This window comes from Lampetra planeri, chromosome 3 (assembly GCF_965212315.1).
Source record: "Lampetra planeri chromosome 3, kcLamPlan1.2.h2, whole genome shotgun sequence".
Classification (NCBI taxonomy): Eukaryota; Metazoa; Chordata; class Hyperoartia; order Petromyzontiformes; family Petromyzontidae; genus Lampetra; species Lampetra planeri.
In genome coordinates, this window is record NC_136109.1 from 3,974,205 (window position 1) to 3,995,955 (window position 21,751).

The window sequence follows — 21,751 nt, forward strand, 5'->3', positions numbered from 1 at the left end:
AGGTCAGACGTTTCTTGTAGTTGGCCACCAGGTTTGCACACATCTCAGGAGGGATTTTGTCCCACTCCTCTTTGCAGATATTCTCCAAGTCATTAAGGTTTCGAGGCTGACGTTTGGCAACTCGAACCTTCAGCTCCCTCCACAGATTTTCTATGGGATTAAGGTCTGGAGACTGGCTAGGCCACTCCAGGACCTTAATGTGCTTCTTCTTGAGCCACTCCTTTGTTGCCTTGGCTGTGTGTTTTGGGTCATTGTCATGCTGGAATACCAATCCACGACCCATTTTCAATGCCCTGGCTGAGGGAAGGAGGCTCTCACCAAAGATTTGACGGTACATGGCCCCGTCCATCGTCCCTTTAATGCGGTGAAGTTGTCCTGTCCCCTTAGCAGAAACACCCCCCAAGGCATAATGTTTCCACCTCCATGTTTGACGGTGGGGATGGTGTTCTTGGGGTCATAGGCAGCATTCCTCCTCCTCCAAACATGGCGAGTTGAGTTGATGCCAAAGAGCTCCATTTTGACCACAACACTTTCACCCAGTTGTCCTCTGAATCATTCAGATGTTTATTGGCAAACTTCAGACGGGCATGTATATGTGCTTTCTTGAGCAGGGGGACCTTGCGGGCGCTGCAGAATTTCAGTCCTTCACGGCGTAGTGTGTTACCAATTGTTTTCTTGGTGACTATGGTCCCAGCTGCCTTGAGATCATTGACAAGATCCTCCCGTGTGTTCTGGGCTGATTCCTCACCGTTCTCATGATCATTGAAACTCCACGAGGTGAGATCTTGCATGGAGCCACAGGCCGAGGGAGATTGACAGTTCTTTTGTGTTTCTTCCATTTGCAAATAATCGCACCAACTGTTGTCACCTCACCAAGCTGCTTGGCAATGGTCTTGTAGCCCATTCCAGTCTTGTCTACAATCTTGTCCCTGACATCCTTGGAGAGCTCTTTGGTCTTGGCCATGGTGGAGAGTTTGGAATCTGATTGATTGATTGCTTCTGTGAACAGGTGTCTTTTATACAGGTAACATGCTAAGATTATGAGCATTCCCTTTAAGAGTGTGCTCCTAATCTCAGCTCGTTACCTGTATAAAAGACACCTGGGAGCCAGAAATCTTTCTGATTGAGAGGGGGTCAAATACTTATTTCCCTCATGAAAATGCAAATCAATTTATAACATTTTTGACATGCGTTTTTCTGGATTTTTTTGTTATTCTGTCTCTCACTGTTCAAATAAACCTACCATTAAAATTATAGACTGATCATTTCTTTGTCAGTGGGCAAACGTACAAAATCAGCAGGGGATCAAATACTTTTTTCCCTCACTGTATTTCCTGTGCCCTTCTCAAAATTGAGTTTTTCAAAGAGGAGCAATGACACTCACCTTTGGGACATGCACTTTCAATGATGGTAAAAGCACGGCCGTCTGAAAAGACAAAATAGAACAATTTACATTTGACTGAGGATAAAAAAAACTGTGGAAAGTAGTTTACAAAAGTAAAAAAAAGCAATCTCATGAAGCCCACGCTCCATAAAGTTTCACTTTTGACCTGCAATCTTGATGGCAGGTGAGTACTATTGCCTGCATTTCATTGTGGAGTCAGTAATATTGCTTGTATTTCATCTTGTAGTCAGTGCTGTTGCCTGTATTTCATCTTGTAGTCAGTACTATTGCCTGCATTTCATCTTGTAGTCAGTGCTATTGCCTGTATTTCATCTTGTAGTCAGTGCTATTGCCTGCATTTCATCTTGTAGTCAGTGCTATTGCCTGTATTTCATCTTGTAGTCAGTGCTATTGCCTGTATTTCATCTTGTAGTCAGTGCTGTTGCCTGTATTTCATCTTGTAGTCAGTGCTATTGCCTGCAGTTCATCTTGTAGTCAGTGCTATTTCCTGCATTTCATCTTGTAGTCAGTGCTATTGCCTGTATTTCATCTTGTAGTCAGTGCTATTGCCTGCAGTTCATCTTGTAGTCAGTGCTATTTCCTGCATTTCATCTTGTAGTCAGTGCTATTGCCTGCATTTCATCTTGTAGTCAGTGCTATTGCCTGTATTTCATCTTGTAGTCAGTGCTATTTCCTGCATTTCATCTTGTAGTCAGTGCTATTGCCTGCATTTCATCTTGTAGTCAGTGCTATTGCCTGTATTTTATCTTGTAGTCAGTGCTGTTGCCTGTATTTCATCTTGTAGTCAGTGCTATTGCCTGCAGTTCATCTTGTAGTCAGTGCTATTGCCTGTATTTCATCTTGTAGTCAGTACTATTGCCTGCATTTCATCTTGTAGTCAGTACTATTGCCTGTATTTCATCCTGTAGTCAGTACTAGTGCCTGCATTTCATCTTGTAGTCAGTGCTATTGCCTGTATTTCATCTTGTAGTCAGTACTATTGCCTGCATTTCATCTTGTAGTCAGTGCTATTGCCTGCATTTCATCTTGTAGTCAGTGCTATTGCCTGTATTTCATCTTGTAGTCAGTGCTATTGCCTGCATTTCATCTTGTAGTCAGTGCTATTGCCTGTATTTCATCTTGTAGTCAGTACTATTGCCTGTATTTCATCTTGTAGTCAGTGCTATTGCCTGCATTTCATCTTGTAGTCAGTGCTATTGCCTGTATTTCATCTTGTAGTCAGTACTATTGCCTGCATTTCATCTTGTAGTCAGTACTATTGCCTGTATTTCATCCTGTAGTCAGTACTATTGCCTGCATTTCATCTTGTAGTCAGTACTATTGCCTGTATTTCATCTTGTAGTCAGTACTATTGCCTGCATTTCATCTTGTAGTCAGTACTATTGCCTGTATTTCATCTTGTAGTCAGTGCTATTGCCTGTATTTCATCTTGTAGTCAGTACTATTGCCTGCATTTCATTTTGTAGTCAGTACTATTTCCAGTATTTCATCGTGTAGTCAGTGCTATTGCCTGTATTTCATCTTGTAGTCAGTACTATTGCCTGTATTTCATCTTGTAGTCAGTACTATGCCTGTATTTCATCTTGTAGTCAGTACTATTTCCAGTATTTCATCGTGTAGTCAGTGCTATTTCCAGTATTTCATCGTGTAGTCAGTACTATTGCCTGTATTTCATCTTGTAGTCAGTACTATTGCCTGTATTTCATTTTGTAGTTAGTGCTATTTCTCACTTCTCAACAGTCCGATAAACTAGGCAATATATTGTTACTAATAAGGTAAACCCAGCTCAAGTGAAAATACACCTATGCCTGTAGCATACAGTAATGGTGTGTGCCCTGTAAACAATACATATCTTTTTTAACAAGAAAACTAATCATGACATTAATACAGGCTGGAAACAAACAGATCTAACAATAGACACGAGTGTGCATTGATTGTGCAAAAGCTCTCAGCCTTAACCACATTTTCTCAACCCTTTGAATTGGTGTTCTAAATGCAAAAAAGGCAACACATTCAGTTATGTTAAACTGGTGTTCTAGATAAGCTTTTGTACATCATCATAATCACGATCCATAGGCAGATAACCTGTAGGTGTCACACTGCACATGTCACCATTTATTTCCACTTTCCTCTGTCTTGTGCCAATATGCTCAAGTAGTGCCACATCTTTCTGGCACACATTTCTTATGTCGTCGTTCAGCCATTCTCTGTTAGGTCTTCCTCTCTTTCCGGTTCCTTCCATTTTTCCAAACAACACAATTTTAATTTTCCTGTTGTTGTCCATCCTATATATGTATCCAAATAGTGACCGTTTCTCTGTCATCACTGCCTGCATCATCAGCTCTTCTTCTACGTGCTTACTTCTACGTTGGTCACCCTTTGGGTCCAGCTTAGATGAAGTATCCATCTGTAGCAATATATTTTGATTGCCAATATCTAATCTCTGTCAGACTTGTTTCAATGTCCAAGTCTTGCAGGCATACAAATCTGTATTGAACACGCATATTCTTAAGATGTTCAGTTTGGTCTTGGTAGCTGATTTGCTTGCTTCCCTAGATGTTATTCAATCCTGCCATTACCCCTTTTGGCTTTGTGATCCTCGCTCTTATATCTTTCATGCAGTCGTTTTCCTATGTCAGTAGATTTCCCAAGTATACAAATTCCTTTTCATTCACAATCTTGCTGCTTTCCAGTATTAATTCTCTCAATATTCTCCTTTCCGAACATCGTCGTCTTTGTCTTGCCCACGTTCATCCTCCGTCCTGCATTCTTTCCTGCTTATTCAGCTTATAAACATTTTCCTGCAGTACTATGCAGCTTTCTTCCATCAGATAGATCTATGTCGTCCGCGAATCTCAGGTTATGTATTCTTTCTCCTTGCACAGATATTCCCGTGCCATTTTCCTGAATGGCATCCATCACTCTTTCAAGTTTGTGACGAAGTTGTTTGGTGATAGTGGATCTCCCTGTCACGTACCTATAGTTGTTAGGACCCATTCTCCTATTTCCTGTCCAAACTTTAATGCTGACTTTGACCTTTCTCCTATATCCTGCAGAATCTGTATCAGTCTTTACCCTACTCTGTATGATCTTAATGTTGCCCACGTTATATATTTCTTCATCAAATCTAATGCTTTCGGGAAATTTATGAAACAGTTGTAAACCAGCCGTTTCTACTCTTTGCTTTCTCAGCTATAATCCTTAGCATCAAGATTTGCTGTACTGTGTTCCTATCTTTCCTAAACCCTGCCCGTTCATATGCCAAATAATTATCAGTTTGTGCTTTAATACAATTTTATAATACGTTCATTAGTACCTTCCCCATGTGGATCATTAGTGCGATAGTTCTGTAAATTTTACAATCAGTGAGATCTCCTTTATTCGGTATGATGACAAGTATAGATTTGTCCACTCCTCCAGTTTTTTCCCTTCTCTCCATACTTGCTTGCATAACCCATGGATTTCCTTATAAGTTCCTTCCCTCCAGCTTTAATAATTTCTCTGCTGATTCCATCCACTTCTGGACTTTTGTTTTTCTTCAGATGTTTTATTGCCTTTTCTACTTCTTCATACAAGGTGTTATAAATTTCATCATCACCTTGGTGACAAAATGGCCACATATTCAGTCAGTTTGTGGTGTTGGCCTGGACAAAGCTGTTGTTCATGTGTAACGTCGCCTAAATTTGACTATGTAAACAGTCAGAGAATACTCTGACAATCGTGTGTGTTTGAACCCAAATGGGTAATACAGTTTTATAAAAAGAAACTGCTCCACAATTGGAACAATTGGTAACCTGTTTACCTTCACTCATATGCTATTATTCTATAGCTTCGTATTGAGCTCTCATAACCCAGCCACTTCATCTCTTCTCCAGGCTTAACTCAACTAAAATTTCCATTTCACCCATTTTTATCTACTCTTCAACTCTCGAAATTGCCTTAACTAACAACCTCGTGGCTGTCCATTAACTGCTCGAGTGACAGCCTAATGGCTGTCTGTCAACTGCCCTGACATCCTCGCGGCTGTCTCCTGATCACACCCCACGTCACGCCCACGAGCTGTAGGAGTGGGGCTCTGTCCACTCAGTGGTGCTGTTAACATTCACATTCAGCACCATGAGTCAGGAGTCTCATCCCTGCAGTTCCCCGTTGTGGTGACACATCCCTTTATCGTATAACTTCTCAATTCCTTTATAATGAGGCAATACTTTCATAAGGATTGTGTTTCACTACACATGTAATCATGCACACCTTTGTTAATTCGGCCTGAAAACACAAGGAACAGTGATGTTCTTACCTCAGCAACAGCTTTAGAAATGTCTCCTTCCGCCATCTGAGTAAAGGTGAACACACCCAGGTCATTCAGCGTTTTGTGAAATTCTGATTCACACAGTTAGATTGGCTCTCCTTGTTCATGTGCCTGAGATTTGGTTAAAATGCAGCGCATGAATCGATAGCAACCTGGGAACAAAATTTAGCCAGTTGTATGCATGCTGGTATTCATGTCTGCGCATGCCAGTATTTGTGTGTGTGTATATATGTGCATGCCAGTAGGCAAACACATGTGTATGCATGTCAGTATTTGTGTGTGTGTGCATGTGTTTGTGAGAATGCTAGTATTTGTGTGCATGTGTGTGCATGTCAATATTTGTAAGTGTGCATGCCAGTATTTGTGATTATTAATGTGTGTGCATGTCAGTGTTTGTGCGTGTGCAGGTTAATCTATGGAGTCACACCACTGCTGATTCTCTAGATCAGGGGTGTCAACCTCAATCAGAGAGCAGGCCAGTTTGGATTCAAATGCAACTCCTGTGGGCCACACAACTGAGCCTATGAAAATGAAAAGCATAATAACACGGTATTAATTTACCGATTCAAAATCCGAAAGTGCGGGAAAAGAAAGTTGATTGATTTTTTGCAACAGGGTGTGCCAAATCCCCCGTTTCAATGTTTGATTTAAATTCAGGTTGAATTTAGGTAGAAGTTTTAAAAAATATAAATCGTAAAAATTAAAGCACATGGCGGGCTGGAGGAAGGGGTATGGGGAGCTGGGTCCGGCCCAAAACGATGGTTGCAGACAGCTGGGTTAGCAAGAAGTTGGACAAACAAAACTAAAGGGCTGCAACGGCCATGGTGTTCTCAGGGCCACACCGCATAATGTGCGACCCCCACGCATGCGTGGGTCCGTATACGTGTGACCCCTTATTGTGGGTCCATACGCTTGGGTCCGTACATGTGCAGCCTTCTCTCCGCGATGAAGAAGCACCATCGTCTCCATGTCAGCCTACTATGCAGTGTGCCAAGGCAGTACTCATGATGAACGCGGTGCGTGTTTGCGATGCGGTGCTCGAGCGGTGGGATCGTTTTCGCTCCGTAGTGGATTCCTGGTCCCTGCAGAGCAGCAAATGACTCGCGCAGAGCAGGCCGAGTGAGGCACCCCACAGTTCATGCTCTGCCACTGCCGGGTGCACCCTAGATGAGCGCTGCATGAGTTGCCTACGATTCATTTCGCTTTGCCGCACGGTTCTATTGTACACCCAGTGCTTGCCCCAGTACTGCACTAACAATGCCGTCCACACTCAGTGCTCGACGTACGTTGCTGTAGACTATGCCTCATTGTCCCGATACTTACGGTTTTGTACATCTTGCGGATTTTAACGACGTCCAGTGGACTGAGGCATTCCCGCTGGCCGACAGTGGTTGTCTCTGGTATAGGGATGATCGTAGGGCTTATCCCATCACCGGAGAAGGCGTCCCTTCAACATAAACACACAACTCATTGGGTGAAATGAGCTGATGTACTCAATCTGTACACTATTTAAATTACACAATTAATGGCATTCAGCTAAAAAGGTTTTTTGATGACCATTTCAAAAAGCATCACAAATAACTCTAAACATTAATCTATGATTTCCAGTGCAAAATAATGCAATGCTTTTAACCATGATCATAACAGTTACACACTTTAACTGAAGTGTTTATTATCAATATCCCTCAAGGGTTTATCTTAGCACAACCTCTTAGTTATGCTTTGTGGGTATGTATAAAGACCCATTAATGGAGTTGGCTAAATATCCCAATATAGGGCCACAGACCATGGGCAATTGTTCACGCTGTTCCTGGCTGCCTTCCCACTTGTCTGTGGCTTCCTGCACGTCCGCGAAAACTGTGCACATTACACATTCTACAGCATTTTAAATATCAAATTGAATTAATTATTGTTTGTAAAATTAATAATCGTTATTAATTATTATGCCGAATATGTAATCAGTTTGCTCTGTACCTGTTTTCTAAAAAGGATCTAGGAGCTGGGCGAGGCTGAACTAAGCGTTATTAATCAGTAATTATCCAACAAGGGAGTGTGCCACGATGCTTCAAGTCATGGAAACCATTCCCAGCGCACTACACGCCCGTCTCCCTGCTCCTACACTCCACTGTCTCACAGAACAACCCTGAGAGTAGGCAGTGGACAGCTATCGTTACACTGCATGCAACTACCCTGCCCTTTGCTGACGGCATCACCAACAAAGGTCCCTAGAGATAATGATGACGTTATAACACCGAGCTCTGGGTCATGCAAATTGAGAAGATGGACCTGTGTGGCATTAAACCGCTGTGAAAAGCACCCAGAGACATAAACAGCTCAGCTTGACACAAGCTTACTCTACCAGAGAAGTAACAGTGAACCCCAGGACAAGAATGCCGTGACTATAAACTACTGTTACACGCAGAGCTATGAATTCACGTCCAATGCAAGAGCACCACTATGAGCGACTCATGATGCAGCGTGGCACAGAGCTGAATAAGAGAATGCATGCCCAATATGATTAATTACGAATGAGGCTGCTCAGAGAGCTGTGAGCAATGACACTGGCTCAGACTGTCAAGCCACAACCTGGTGAGATCGCGAGAGCCTACCTGCCGTAGTGGGTGATGCTGATGTAGTCGTAGGGAAGTTCACAGTCGGCAGTATCCAGCAGTTGAAACTGGCGTTGTTCACCTGGAGCAGAAACCACTTGTCAGTCAGACTCTTATTTGATTTACGGGGTGTGATGGAGTCACACTCAGCATCGCGGAGGCTGTGATCTCAGTGGTTTCGAAATCTCTCGATACCAAAACATTGCTTATAATTTGCATCAACACAATATTAATATACAGTACACATTGAAGACATTGGGCCTAATTGATGTTGCAGCATCAATGGTAATGTGGACAAAACATTTTAAAACTTAATCTTTAGAATGTTTCCACTAAATATAAAAAACCTTAGCCATCCTGCCAATACGTGAAACCAGACCCATGGTCTTATAAAACGAAACAAAACTATTTTGTTTACCAGGTAAAGCCCGCCGAGCTATGAGATATTTTTTAGAGGTGACCTGACCACTCACGATAGCTCATCAAAGTGGTTTGTATCCCCACACGTGGGAATTTATAGTCAGAGCCAAATGATCCAAACTAATGTTTCTAAATGTTGAGGGCAACACCGAATGGATCAGAACTTCCAAGTGGCCACCACGGGAAGAGTGAACTCACAAATTCCAAATATAGAGCCGGCATCAGCAGGGTCAGGATCGAAATCACGACCTCCTGCGTACCAGGCTATAGATAACATATCGCCATCGCGGCGCCCATTATACAACACGATTTGCATCAGTAAGCACAGACGCCATTACCTGTTGGGTTCAAGATGGGCCCACATAATGCAGCTGTTAATTACTTATTTTTACATGTGTGTGCCGTGTCGGCTTTCACAGGTGCAACTAACAGAACTTGCCCCTAGATATTTGTCTTTGGTCCTGGCCACCTGCTCACCAATCCTGTTTTCAACATAAGTGCTACAAGACCAAGAAGTGAAAATACTGCTTCAAGTGCCACAATGTGTGGGAAGGTGATGACATTGACAACGAAATTAGAATTGTTATGCCGCTTTGCAGCAGGTGATATGGAGCGCCTGTTATCACTGTGGATTGAAGATCAATATGAGTGCCACATTCCTCTCAGTTTAGTGGTGATCCAGGTAAAGGGTACGAAGTTTGTTTCAGGATTTAAAGGTCAGGGTGATGAATCAGGATGTCATTTCAGCTTTCTAAGCTGTTGCATCTTAAACAAAGCATGGCCAGCACCTCACTCCACCCCTAGGAAGCTCACCAACCATCACTGGTTGAGTGTTAACTGAACCTAACCGTTTCTCTACTTATAGCTACAGTTAATCACCAGTGTTTTTCTATTAAATATGTAGGTTAACAAAGTGTATTATGTTAAGTATTTACATTGTTTCTTATGGGAAAATAGGTTTTGCTTAACGTTGCTTAATTTAAAGTCGCATGTTTCACGAACGCAACCCCGACATTAAGCGACGAGTGACTGTATCTTGGCATTTGTACAGATTAACACGACTACTGCAGATATAATCTCAAAAAGTAATAATTATATTGGGTTTCCTGAAAATTAAGAAATCATGTTTATTCTTGCCACTAGAGCTGCCCTGATATTTTAAATTACACAATAAATGTCATAGCACGATTATTGTGATATTCATAAAAAATTTAACTGTACATTTGTGCTTTGATGGACTTCAAATACAAACAAAAGTTAGTTGTCTCTAATTGTCTCACATAAGTGTTCTAATAACAGAAACTTTGCAACCTATAATATCTTCAATGCTCATCCTGTCAGAAAATGTCATTGTTTTGAAAACGTTATGCAAAAGCACTTATTTAATTTACTACTGATAGTTTTAGAACATTTTTTTTGTGAACTTTAATTAATAATACAGGCAGATCTCGCTCAGCCCGACCCCGTAGAATGCTGCTTCGTCATCGCTTTTAGTCCTGGAGAACATTTTGACAAAAAAAATTAAGAAGTCTAAATAGTGCTTAAGCTCAGCCAATGAGAGTGATGTACGCTGAGCCAACCAGATCCCACCCCCTGCGATTGAATTATCACGATTCATGATCACAATTACACTTAAAGCTAAATATTTGTTTAGCCACGTGAGAACTCACAAGACCAGGAAAGAGTCTCAGGCTCCACCTAAAAGAAACCTCACCACAGATTTAGACTGAGGGCACCACTAAGATCATGGAGGTCCTGGAGCTCTTCTCTGAGAATGACTCCGGACTGGGAGCGCAGCAGCTCCTGCAACCTCGTCTCCCACCACCGGCATGTACAGTACGAGTACAGTGCATAATACTGTTATTATAATAAATAATAACTTTATTTATTAAATATTTACCATCTGTATTATTATTTGTGCTATTACTGATACTCCAATGAAGCCTCATATATTGCTCATAGGAAATAAATAACGCTGTTGGGAACACATCCCCATATATACAATTGTATAATGACCCCTTTTAGCACCGATTCGATTTGCGCTCACTTCTCCAGGAACGCATTTTGAGCGTTAAGCAAGGTCTACTTGTATTTAATAAGTTTTCAGGAAATAAAATATTTAAAACATTAAATGAGCATTTATAATTATAAATGATGACACAGTCGACAAAGGGCAATGTGAAAACTGTGATGGCTCATGACACAGCTGGGAGCTGGGATTTGAAAAGTAAATCGACAGCATCTTGACAGCTCATTGTAGATGACACAATAGCAGGGATGATATTTCTTGTACTGTGACACCATAGCTCCCAACTGTTTATGGATTGCTACTTCCTTTAAGTAAAACACAAGTTTGCTTTGAGGACTAATAACAGGAGTTTAAACCTTGTCGTGAAATGTGAACAGCTATTGTGTTGTTGTGTTGTCTTCGTCTGGGCATTGGATGACTTTAAGCCGCAGAAGATGTACTGTCTAGTAAACATGTGATTTGTAAAAAAAAGCAACTTAATTGTTCAATTTTGTAATTCTTGAAATCGTCGCAACTGTCTTTGAACAACTGTCTATCTCATCTTCATATTGACAATGGCATTCTAGTCTCTCTTACACATACAACGCTTGAGCAGCAAGGTGTTGGTTTGCAGAGAATACACTTCTGTCATGAAACAAGCTAATCATAGCCGTTCAGGAGACCTCAGTTAAATTGTACGAAACAGCCGCGACTCACTCGTACACAATTAGAGGTGAGTGAGCAGTGAAGGCTCTCACGTCACAGAAGTCACAGCTTAAGTTCACGGCTCGCAGGCCCTGCCGTGGGGTAGAGGGGGATCCCAAATACTTGCTCATGCGCTGCCCTGACAATGCCTGCATGTGTGTTAAGTGTGCCACCCACGAGGGTACTAAGCCGAGCGTGTCTCTCTTGCAGTGCCCCACCTTCCTCGACGTTGTCCTCGTTAATCTTGATGTACTTATCGCGGTCGCTGCGGCAGTGCTCGTGCTGGAAGCCGAGCGCGTGCATGAGCTCGTGCAGAACCGTGCCCCTGTCCACCTTCCCGGGCTCCAGGGACAAGGACTGAGCCCCTTCCTTCTTGCCCAGGAACGACCAGTTCCTGCTCACACAGTACCCGGGGTTTATTGTGAGCAATGCACACGTGGTGACAGCAGAATAAACAATGCACACGGGGTCACCGCAAACAAGCAGGTGATCCTCACTCGGCACCATCGTCTCGGTGTGCCTGGCAAGGCAATGTTGAATAATCCTTGCCAGGACCTTTCCCTAGCACACTGAGGAGGGATATTTCCCGACACCACTAGTGCATCCTTCCAATCCTGTGGCACCTGTCCTGTCGTCTAGAAAGTTGTGATCATATGATTATATCAATTATATAGGGTAGTTTGCAGACCAGCATCAACCTCCCTCAGCAGTTCGTTTGGAGATCATCTCTGCTCGGCATTTTTCCTGGTCTCAGGCTCTGGATCGCCTTTCACATTTCCTCAACACATTAGCCAGCATATTAGCCAGCCAATCACAAGGGGTGCCTGCTTCCTCAAATATTTGAGGCATGACAGCCCCAACAGGGTGAAGCACACTCTGCCCCATGATGTTATCTGGGCCGAGGGGTTTTCCCTTCCCTAAGACTTCACAGAAACGCTCAGCAAAACTGAAAACCTGTTAAAGATGGTGATTGGAGTGGTGGTGCAAGTACATTTTTTGATTTATGATCACATGCAATTGAGGCAGATTCCATCTCCTCAGCAATCCACAACCACCACTATCCATTGCAGCGCTGCACAGTTCTGTGAACCTTTGACGAAGGCTGTGGTAAGCCTCCTCATTCTCCCAGGTGGGATGTTATAGACAGTGGGAGTGGGCCTGTCGCTTTCTCTCAGATAGCTGGAAGACCTCCTCTGTCCCTCTGTCAGTCAGGGTCCCCTGGGAGGATTGGACTGTGTACCCAATGTAGCCATTGCAGCTGCATGGGCCACAATCCTCAACCTCACCCATTTCCTCTCAGAATCAGGAGTAGGAGGGACGATGGTAAACCCAGCTGAAAGCGATGATGAAATTCTCGCTTGTACCTTTCATCAGCTAGACAAGACCAGGCCACTGTGGGTTTAAATGGGGTCCAAGGTGGAAACCCACCATCGCAGTGGAAGAATCGTAGGCACATTTTACAGACGACAAGCCAATGGTCAGTGTACAGATCAGCTCCACAGTAGGACCTGATGTCAAGAACATGGGCCCGCATCCGCTGTTTCGTCATGATGTTGTGTTTATATGCCAATATTATTAAGCTGATCTGGCCCATACCTTCCAATCACTCCAGCACATCATGACCCACTCAGGCATGAAAGTCACCCAATAGTATAACTTTATCTCGAGGGGAAAAATAAAATCATACATCTGACAGGAGGTTATAGAAGACATCTGACTCACCGACCTTGTAGAAACAAAGACAAAGATGCCCGTATAGCCTGGACATACTCTTTGGGCAAGTGCTGTTCGTGAGCACCTATGAAGGCCGGCACGGCAGAGGGGGTGGGTGGCCATGCACCACATCTGGCCGCCTTTGGCTCACTAGTGGCAATGTTTACACACCCCACCAGGTACTCATTTGAGGCCGAGTCGACCTAGCAGAGTCCCAGAACCGGTTCAGATAATCGTCACTGGTGTTGGCCATTAGTGGGAATCGAACCCGAGTCGCCAGGTTCTTAGCGCAGCGCGCTAATCACTACGCTGCTGCTCCCCATACACAACCGCCATTTGCCACGAAGTGGCAGTGATGTCACCTCGGTGCTTGTGCCAGGCTATGTGTACTTTAAGGCCACACAGACACACACATACAACTACGCACACATATACATAAACACACTGCCATGCACAAAACAGACGGATACAAATATACACATACAATCTCTTTTAAACATTTAACACCAGATATAAAAGAAAAACCACATCACCTATGCCAAGCTAGGTGTACACAAACTTCTACACATATAAATATTACACACCAACTTACATATTACAACTTACTTTAACTAACACCTAAGCATGACCATCACCTCATCCACTTAAAACATAGCTACACAAGTTAAGAATAAAACGTTTAATTTAAAAGTAAATAAAAGAACAAGACATTTTTATTTGCTTAAAATGTATTAAATAAAATATCATCGTAAATAATAATTGCGATTCTAATACAACTTTAACTTATATAAATCCTGAGGCCTAGGTCTATGCTAGGGCTGACAGCCAGGCCTCACCTCAGTCCTCGCCCTAGGAACATAAACATCAAAGGCTGCATAAAGCGGGCAGACAATTATTAATTCATTTTGGTAAATGTAGACGAATACTAATGCGAGACTACAAACACCACAAACACACCTACACCATGCACAACTACACACACCGACTGACATACAGGCAGCATACACACACAGGTACACCGACACGAATGCCTAAAGCACAAAGACAAAGATCCCCTGTATAGCCTGTAACAGACTGTTAGGGCAAGTGCTGTTAGCGACCACCTATGATGGTCGGCACAGCACACGAGGCAGTGGGTGGCCACACCACACCAGGTACTCATTTGAGACTGAGTCGACCGAGAGGAAGCCCAAGACCAGTTCAAATAATCGTACTGGTGTTGACCGTGAGCGGGAATCGAACCCGGGTGGCCGGGTTCGTAGCGCAGCGCACTAACCGCCACACTACCCCTCCTGCCTACAGCACATACACACAGGTACACCTACACTCACACCTACAGCAAACACACACAGATAAGAGCACCCACTCACCCGTCCAGTGCCTGGAAGTTGATGTAATTATTCTCCTGTGTTCTAGGAGTGAACCTGATGCACGTTTTGTTGCGGAATTCCTGGAAGGCTTGCTCAATTGCCCTCTTGTCACTGAAGCCTGATAAAAAAAACAGTGACACGTATGGTCGAAGCCATTACACATAATGCTCATTTGACAAGGTAATGAATGTTTGTATAGTTAGAAAGATGAAACTGATGATTTCAATGGAGTGGGAAGGGCAATCAAACAACACAAAATTTGAAGATGCAACAACTAAACTAGACAATGTGGCAGGAGCATACGGAATGGCGTCTCCTCCGTACTGAGCACGCGGAACGCGCATGGGGCGTGTGGGGCCTCCCGTACACAAGTCACCCAACACACACGGCCTGCGCAGTGCTCCCACTCTGGGGCAGGATTCCTATTCATATCCTGCCACGGACTCTGATGGATATTGTTACAACTTATTCTGTATTAATCGGCTGACAAGCTGAGAGGCTTTGTAAGTTACACTGAATCACATTTTTATTGCAGGGGCACATTACCCATTATAACAGCAGAGATATTACCAATCCTAATTACGAGCAAACGTATATGAGCTCTGTAATAGCTATCTGAGCTACCGGTCAAACATATACGTACTTATCACGTTAGCTGAGCACAAGCCCAAAAGCCCAAAACACCAAGCGGCCAGCAGTAAACAGCAAGACTGAAGTTGTAACAGACACGCGTTAATACATTAATTGGATTGAGCAGGGTAATAAAAACTTGAGAAATTAACGATGGTTGGAAATTCTGAAGTTGAGTCGTGCTAGGGATGAATCCACAAGGAAAACGAGAAATTGAAATTAAAACAACCCAGATAAACTTTCTCTATTTGTTCCATATTCATGAACATTTTACGAACGATTAAATGTGTATGTGTTCTGGAAAAGCATTGCTTAATTGCATGCATTGTCCACTAAAGACCTTTACAATATCCAATGCCCTCGTCAATAAAAAGAGTTATTCTGTCGGTTGTACTAAAGTGTTGCTAATATACAGCAAAACCTTGGATTGCGAGTAACTTGGTCTGCGAGTGTTTTGCAAGATGAGCAATTTTTTTAAATAAATATTAATTTTACAAACGAGCGAGGTCTTTCAATACGAGTAGTACGTGTATACGCTTTGTCTGCCGAGCGCCATGTGATCACAACTGATATACGAGTGCTTTGGATTACAAACACGTTTCCGGAACGAATTATGCTCGCAATCCAAGGTTTTGCTGTACAAACAATTATTATTTATTTGCAGTGTATGCCAATTGGTTTCTGTTCACGAACAAATTTCTTAATATCAAAAACAGGCTCTACCATAGACAAACATGGGACTACTCACAAAGACAATCTCCAGTATAAATAAATATTTTTATTATGATTCTGAATCTACAGAAATATCGTAAATTGGGAGTCATTGAGAAAGAACTGACCCCGGGGTTGAAGCAACAAAAACTAAATCCCTCCAGAACATTTAGAAGTGGAGGGCACTGAGCCCCAGGTGCCACGCCAATTCAATGGCCTTAACATTGATGATTTTGCAACACGATTGCAGGCTGGCATATTCAAATATGATTCTACATTTGCAATTTAGTTAGTCTAGCTGTACATAAAGATAATATTGTGCTATATTATTTTTAACTTGTCACTTTGCGAGAGTCACCAATACAATTTGGCATCCAAATGACACCAACAGCACTGACTGCACAGAAATTCCCACGTAGTTTTAAATCCATCAAGCGCTCCTTTCCGCAAAAAAAAGAGAGACGGCTTCTCCCCTCTTGGCTGAGTCACGTGGTGTCCTGGTCTTCTTCGAATTTAGATTCTCACTTCCTTGCCAAAGAAATGTCTTTTCAATCTCGGTCACCTCAAATTTCTTTGATAAATGTTGAAATCAGCTTCATTATCCTACTTAAATAAGAGGAGTGGCATTATAATCCCAACAATTACAATTACATTTCATATGAGAACTTCGACTTAGAAGGTCCAAGTCAAGCCACGTCGTCTACCATATGCTGCACTCACCGAACGCGATGGAGATGTTGTAGGGGATGTACACGTTGCCATCCCGGTGTTTTGGCCACTCCTTAGGTTTCTCTAACGGGTCACCTGCAATGTCCCCAGTCCTGGGGACTTGGGAAACTTGGAAATGAAACACAGCATGAATGCACAATTACCTTAATTGAAAGGGAATATACTCATTTACACATTCCAAAGAAATATCTCAACACACAAGTTTACATTCCAATAAACCCCATTTCAGCAGTCACATTCTATATAATCTATGAACCATGAGCATCCACTGCATTTGGATATAAATTATTCACACTCATAACTGTCAGGGAAACTAGTAAATGAATTCATTATAATTCAATGCAGTCCCCCACCCCTCCAATCTCTGGCGCTGACTCCCCAACACCCCCAGTAAGTACCCCTCTCCCTGCCACCCCCGCAAGCTCCAGCTTTTGTGCAATGCAACTCAAAGGCGCAAAATGACTTCAACCTGGCTCAGCGGCAGTTCTGCCAAATTCAAGCTTCTTATTTACAAAAGCAATCCTAAAAAAAACCAGCAGAGTGACTAACATCAATCCTAAATAAAGGCGAGCAGAGCTATTAACGGCAATCCCCACAACTTTGCAATGTGAGGCAGCATAGAAAATTTAGTGAATTGAGTTTGGCGACGAGGAATGTTGGGAGACAGCCATAGCCAGGCCCTGTGGTGGTGGTGGGGAACGAGTGTATCGTGGCTGCCAACTTTTAAGCGTGCTCTGTGTGGCTTTTACTCTATGTAGCAATTATGCACTGGTTTCTTACTTTTCGGGAATCATCACTAACTTTGCTTTCGTATCACCATAAGCTGGACTCGATCTTTCACAGTGGAATGCTAAAGCATCTAAAACATTCCATGGATGATTGGTGGTAGTTTGGTAAATGGACAATACACGACTGATGATCACTTATAATGTAAAACTGGCTTACGGCTCTCCATGTATATTTAGTAGAGCCCATAGCAGTGTGGTGGGTTCCGTGACAATGCCTGCAGCTAAAATAATTACATTGCAGTGTGTGCTGATGTCGCTGCTGCCCAACACAAGCGTTCTCTCTGAACATCTCCCCGGCCTCCTCGCTCCTTAACGCCACCACCGACTGTCTCTATCCAGAATCTCGTCTTCCACTGGAGCTGCCCTCTGGCTCGTTGGTGCTGCCCCTGCGACTCTCTGGTGAAAGGCCCTGTCCCCTCGTCGATGCCCTGTGACTCACTGGTGAATGAGCACTGGCACCCCAAGGACACCCTGGAACTCGCTCTAGGGCCTACACTTCTCAAGGATGCCCTGGGTCTCGTTGATGTTGCCCCAGATGACCCGGCTGTTCATGGGGCTCGTTGCTGTCGTTGGTGCTTGGCCCATGGTTGCGTGATCCCAGGCGTTGTCATGGTGATGCTCTCTCTCCTCTGTCCCAGTGTTTCCCTGCTCTGATACCTATACCATCATGACCTTTGTTTTCTTAAAGCATCTTGAGATGTGAGTGCATTTAGACACTGTATACATTGCAATTGTTGTCTGAGCATACACATTTACCCAGTTGATGAGATCCTCTTTATAGGATAAAGTGCAAGCTTGTCTCAAAAATGCATTTGCTACAAGTACAACTAGATGTTATAGAACTTCACGAGACTTTAACTCATCCAACCCATAGCTGGGTTGGTTGAGTTGAACACATCACTCACCTTTCTCTGCTGTCTGAACGGCCACAGCGTTGAATATTTTGTTGAGCACGAGCAGCAGAGAAATTCTGTCGGCCTCTGCCTTGGGGAACTCCAAGATCCTCTTGAGAACCTCTGGAGGAGAGGTTACACAGGGTATTAAACATGACACCAATTTAAGCTGCAAAGGCCCACTGGCCATTCTGATCATCTTCTTGGTTCTTTCGGTAAAGTCACGTAGAATGGAAATATTAAAATAATAAATAAATACAAATCCTTTTTTTTATGTTTTATTTTTTTTATTTTATTGTTTCCATTCTACGTGACTTTACCGAAAGAACCAAGAAGATGAATCCCTGCAGTCACGAAAGCTTTAAATCGAAATTCATTCTGATCATGTTAAGGCCCGTGTGCTGCTCTGTCTGTGCTTACACTGACAGTAATAACATACAGCACTAACATGATAATGCTATGTGCAGTACATGGGCAATACCAGTACTGTGTGGTATTGGTGGATACTGCAATGGCATATACCAATACGGTGGATCATGATCCCAGAGAGCACAATGATAAATCATGAGATTGTGGGTGATGTGGCTCTCTCCTTGTGTCCCTCATGGCCTTTGCCTAACCAGAAGGCTGAGACAATCGTAGAAGTGATTATAAATCCCCACGATCTCACTCCCTTACAACAAACACAACATTCTTCAGGTGCAGGGTACTGTATGAGGGAAGGTTCAAGAAGGGAAGTAGAAAACGGTAGAGTCTGCTGAAAGAATCTACCGTGGGGAAGTGCTGGAAGTTACCAGGGCATGGCAGAGCAGGTATAAAAGGGGAGGCCCACAATCAGAGTACTGGCTGGGGGATTGAAGTACGACTGCAGGCAGACAACATCGGGGCCTATTGTTGGAGATATACATCGTGGAAACCATCGGGGCAACTGGTCGAGATCTACATGGTGGAAACTATCAAGAAAGACTACCCAAGATCGACATGGTGGACATCATCAAAAAGGACTGTTCGAGATTAATCCAGTAGAAACCACCGGGGCTGCAGATAGCCATAGCCTTGTAAACGTGTTAGTCGCACTCTCGCATTGTAAATACGTTAATGTAAAATAAATCTAGAAAATGGAACCTGCGAAGGAGCTTCTTTACATAATTATAAACTAAGATAAGGGCATCTATCGGAAAACGTGTCTCCAGAGAGACTTCTCATGGGCGGGGGTGGGGCACATTTGTCATTGAGACTCCTGAGATAAATGTATCACATTCTGGGCATTAAGGAAATCTGAACCTCCAGGATCATCCGAAAACCGATAGCATGGTGGAATGCTTTAATTGGGTACACGTGGATATTATTTTCTATGTTAGAACGGGGAAGCAAGTGTGCTTATTAAACAGCTTGGCTCCGAATGCTCATTAATTTGGATGAAGCCATCAGAGGGGTGCAGGAGAAAAAAGTCATTGGGAGGGGAGGATCCTAGGTGAACCAATCGGGAGGATGTGAGGCTCAAGAGTCACGGACACCACTTCCATTGCATCTGCAAATGAGTGGATCAGGAGGGATTTTGGTCCTGGAGGCTCTATAAGGAGGGAGTGAACGGTTGAGCAGGGAGTGTGTGATTGGGAATAAAGACTGATTGGGAACGGACAAGGCTACAAAGTACTTAGCGGAAACCTGGGTGAGACTACGGATAATGATGTCCAAACGTCTCGACATCTCTGAAGAAGAGCCTCATAGCTCACTGGATTTCTCCAGGATAAATACAGATTCCGATTCTGATTATTAATCAGGAACCTGTGTGTGAACAGGAAAATAGTGCTCAGCCAGCAGCTGCAGCGGTAATACAGGTAGAGATAGCATGAGGCTAGGAGCTGCAGTAATAATAGTGGTAGAGATAGCACAGGGTCCGGAGCTGCAGTAGTAATAGCGGTAGAGATAGCACAGAGTCAGGAGCTGCAGTAGTAAGTGGTAGAGAGAGCACAGGGCCAGGAGCTGCAGTAGTAATAGCGGTAGAGATAGCACAGAGTCAGGAGCTGCAGTAGTAAGTGGTAGAGAGAGCACAGAGTCAGGAGCTGCAGTAGTAATAGTGGTAGAGATAGCACAGAGTCAGGAGCTGCAGTAGTAATAGTGGTAGAGATAGCACAGAGTCAGGAGCTGCAGTAGTAATAGTGGTATAGATAGCACAGAGTCAGGAGCTGCAGTAGTAATAGTGGTAGAGATAGCACAGAGTCAGGAGCTGCAGTAGTAATAGCGGTAGAGATAGCACAGAGTCAGGAGCTGCAGTAGTAATAGCGGTAGAGATAGCACAGAGTCAGGAGCTGCAGTAGCAATAGTGGTAGAGATAGCACAGAGTCAGGAGTTGCAGTAGTGATAGTGGTAGAGAGAGCACAGAGTCAGGAGCTGCAGTAGTAATAGTGGTAGAGATAGCACAGAGTCAGGAGCTGCAGTAGTAATAGCGGTAGAGATAGCACAGAGTCAGGAGCTGCAGTAGTAATAGCGGTAGAGATAGCACAGAGTCAGGAGCTGCAGTAGCAATAGTGGTAGAGATAGCACAGAGTCAGGAGTTGCAGTAGCAATAGTGGTAGAGATAGCACAGAGTCAGGAGTTGCAGTAGTGATAGTGGTAGAGAGAGCACAGAGTCAGGAGCTGCAGTAGTAATAGCGGTAGAGAGAGCGTGCATGTGGAGCTCTCACTTGGGCCGTCTTCGTCTCTATAAGCTGTGTGGAGCGCCTCCTTCTCCTGCGCTGGGCACTTAGAAGACAGCAGATCCAGCAGCTTCTCCAGGCGTGGCACAGTGGAGCCATCGTACCTGTGAGAGAACACAGAGAGTGACCCACAAGTAACACAGCCTCATCTCACAGCTCCAGCAGCCTCTCCAGGTGAGTCACCTTGGAACCATCACATTTGAGACAACACGGAGCATGACTCAGGAGTAACACAGCCCCATCTGTTGCGACTATAAAGCACAAATTCAGCCAGAGTTGGAAATACTGTTGTCATATCTGGATTAGAGTTCACTGTACTTGAGCCAGGTTGATAGATAGTCTAGCCCTCACTGATTCACTCCAGCCCCTCGCTCTCTGGTGGTCGGTCCCCTCCTTATCACTCTCTTATCGCTCACACCATTGTTACTGTACCCATGAACTTTAATAATTGATTTATCCACACATGTCGAAGACTCGGTTTACCAGATTGATGAGTCTCATCCATACACCAGAGTGATCGGCCATGGATGCAGTTTTAGGCCCTCGTCTTCTCTGAGCTCCAAAGTGAGTTTAACCCATTGCATACATTGACGTAAAGGCTGCCTTCGACTGTGTGGACAGAGAGCCATTACGGAAGGCGTTGAGATCCATGGGAACTCCACTGTTCCTGGTTCATCTCATCTGGATGGGTAGGAACTTATCTTGATCGTTCACAATACCACCGGGCATCCACCAAGACAACATCCTTGCCTTGGCCCTCTT

The 21,751-nt window shown here is 43.7% G+C and overlaps 2 protein-coding genes across 4 annotated transcripts in view; both read right to left on the bottom strand.

The window, feature by feature from the left end:
- Positions 1 to 21,751, bottom strand: part of LOC144736680 (uncharacterized) — an 828,508-nt gene that overhangs the window by 412,485 nt on the left and 394,272 nt on the right. The window lies entirely within an intron of this gene.
- On the bottom strand, positions 5,227 to 21,640 carry LOC144734287 (hatching enzyme 1.2-like). Its single transcript, XM_078616441.1, has 9 exons — positions 21,622 to 21,640; positions 20,978 to 21,133; positions 18,303 to 18,413; positions 16,601 to 16,717; positions 14,540 to 14,657; positions 11,675 to 11,850; positions 8,324 to 8,405; positions 7,038 to 7,161; positions 5,227 to 5,738 (listed from the first exon to the last, which is right to left on the bottom strand). The coding sequence occupies exons 1-9, from the start codon at positions 21,638 to 21,640 to the stop codon at positions 5,616 to 5,618; spliced, it is 1,026 nt and encodes a 341-aa protein (XP_078472567.1). The 3' UTR covers positions 5,227 to 5,615.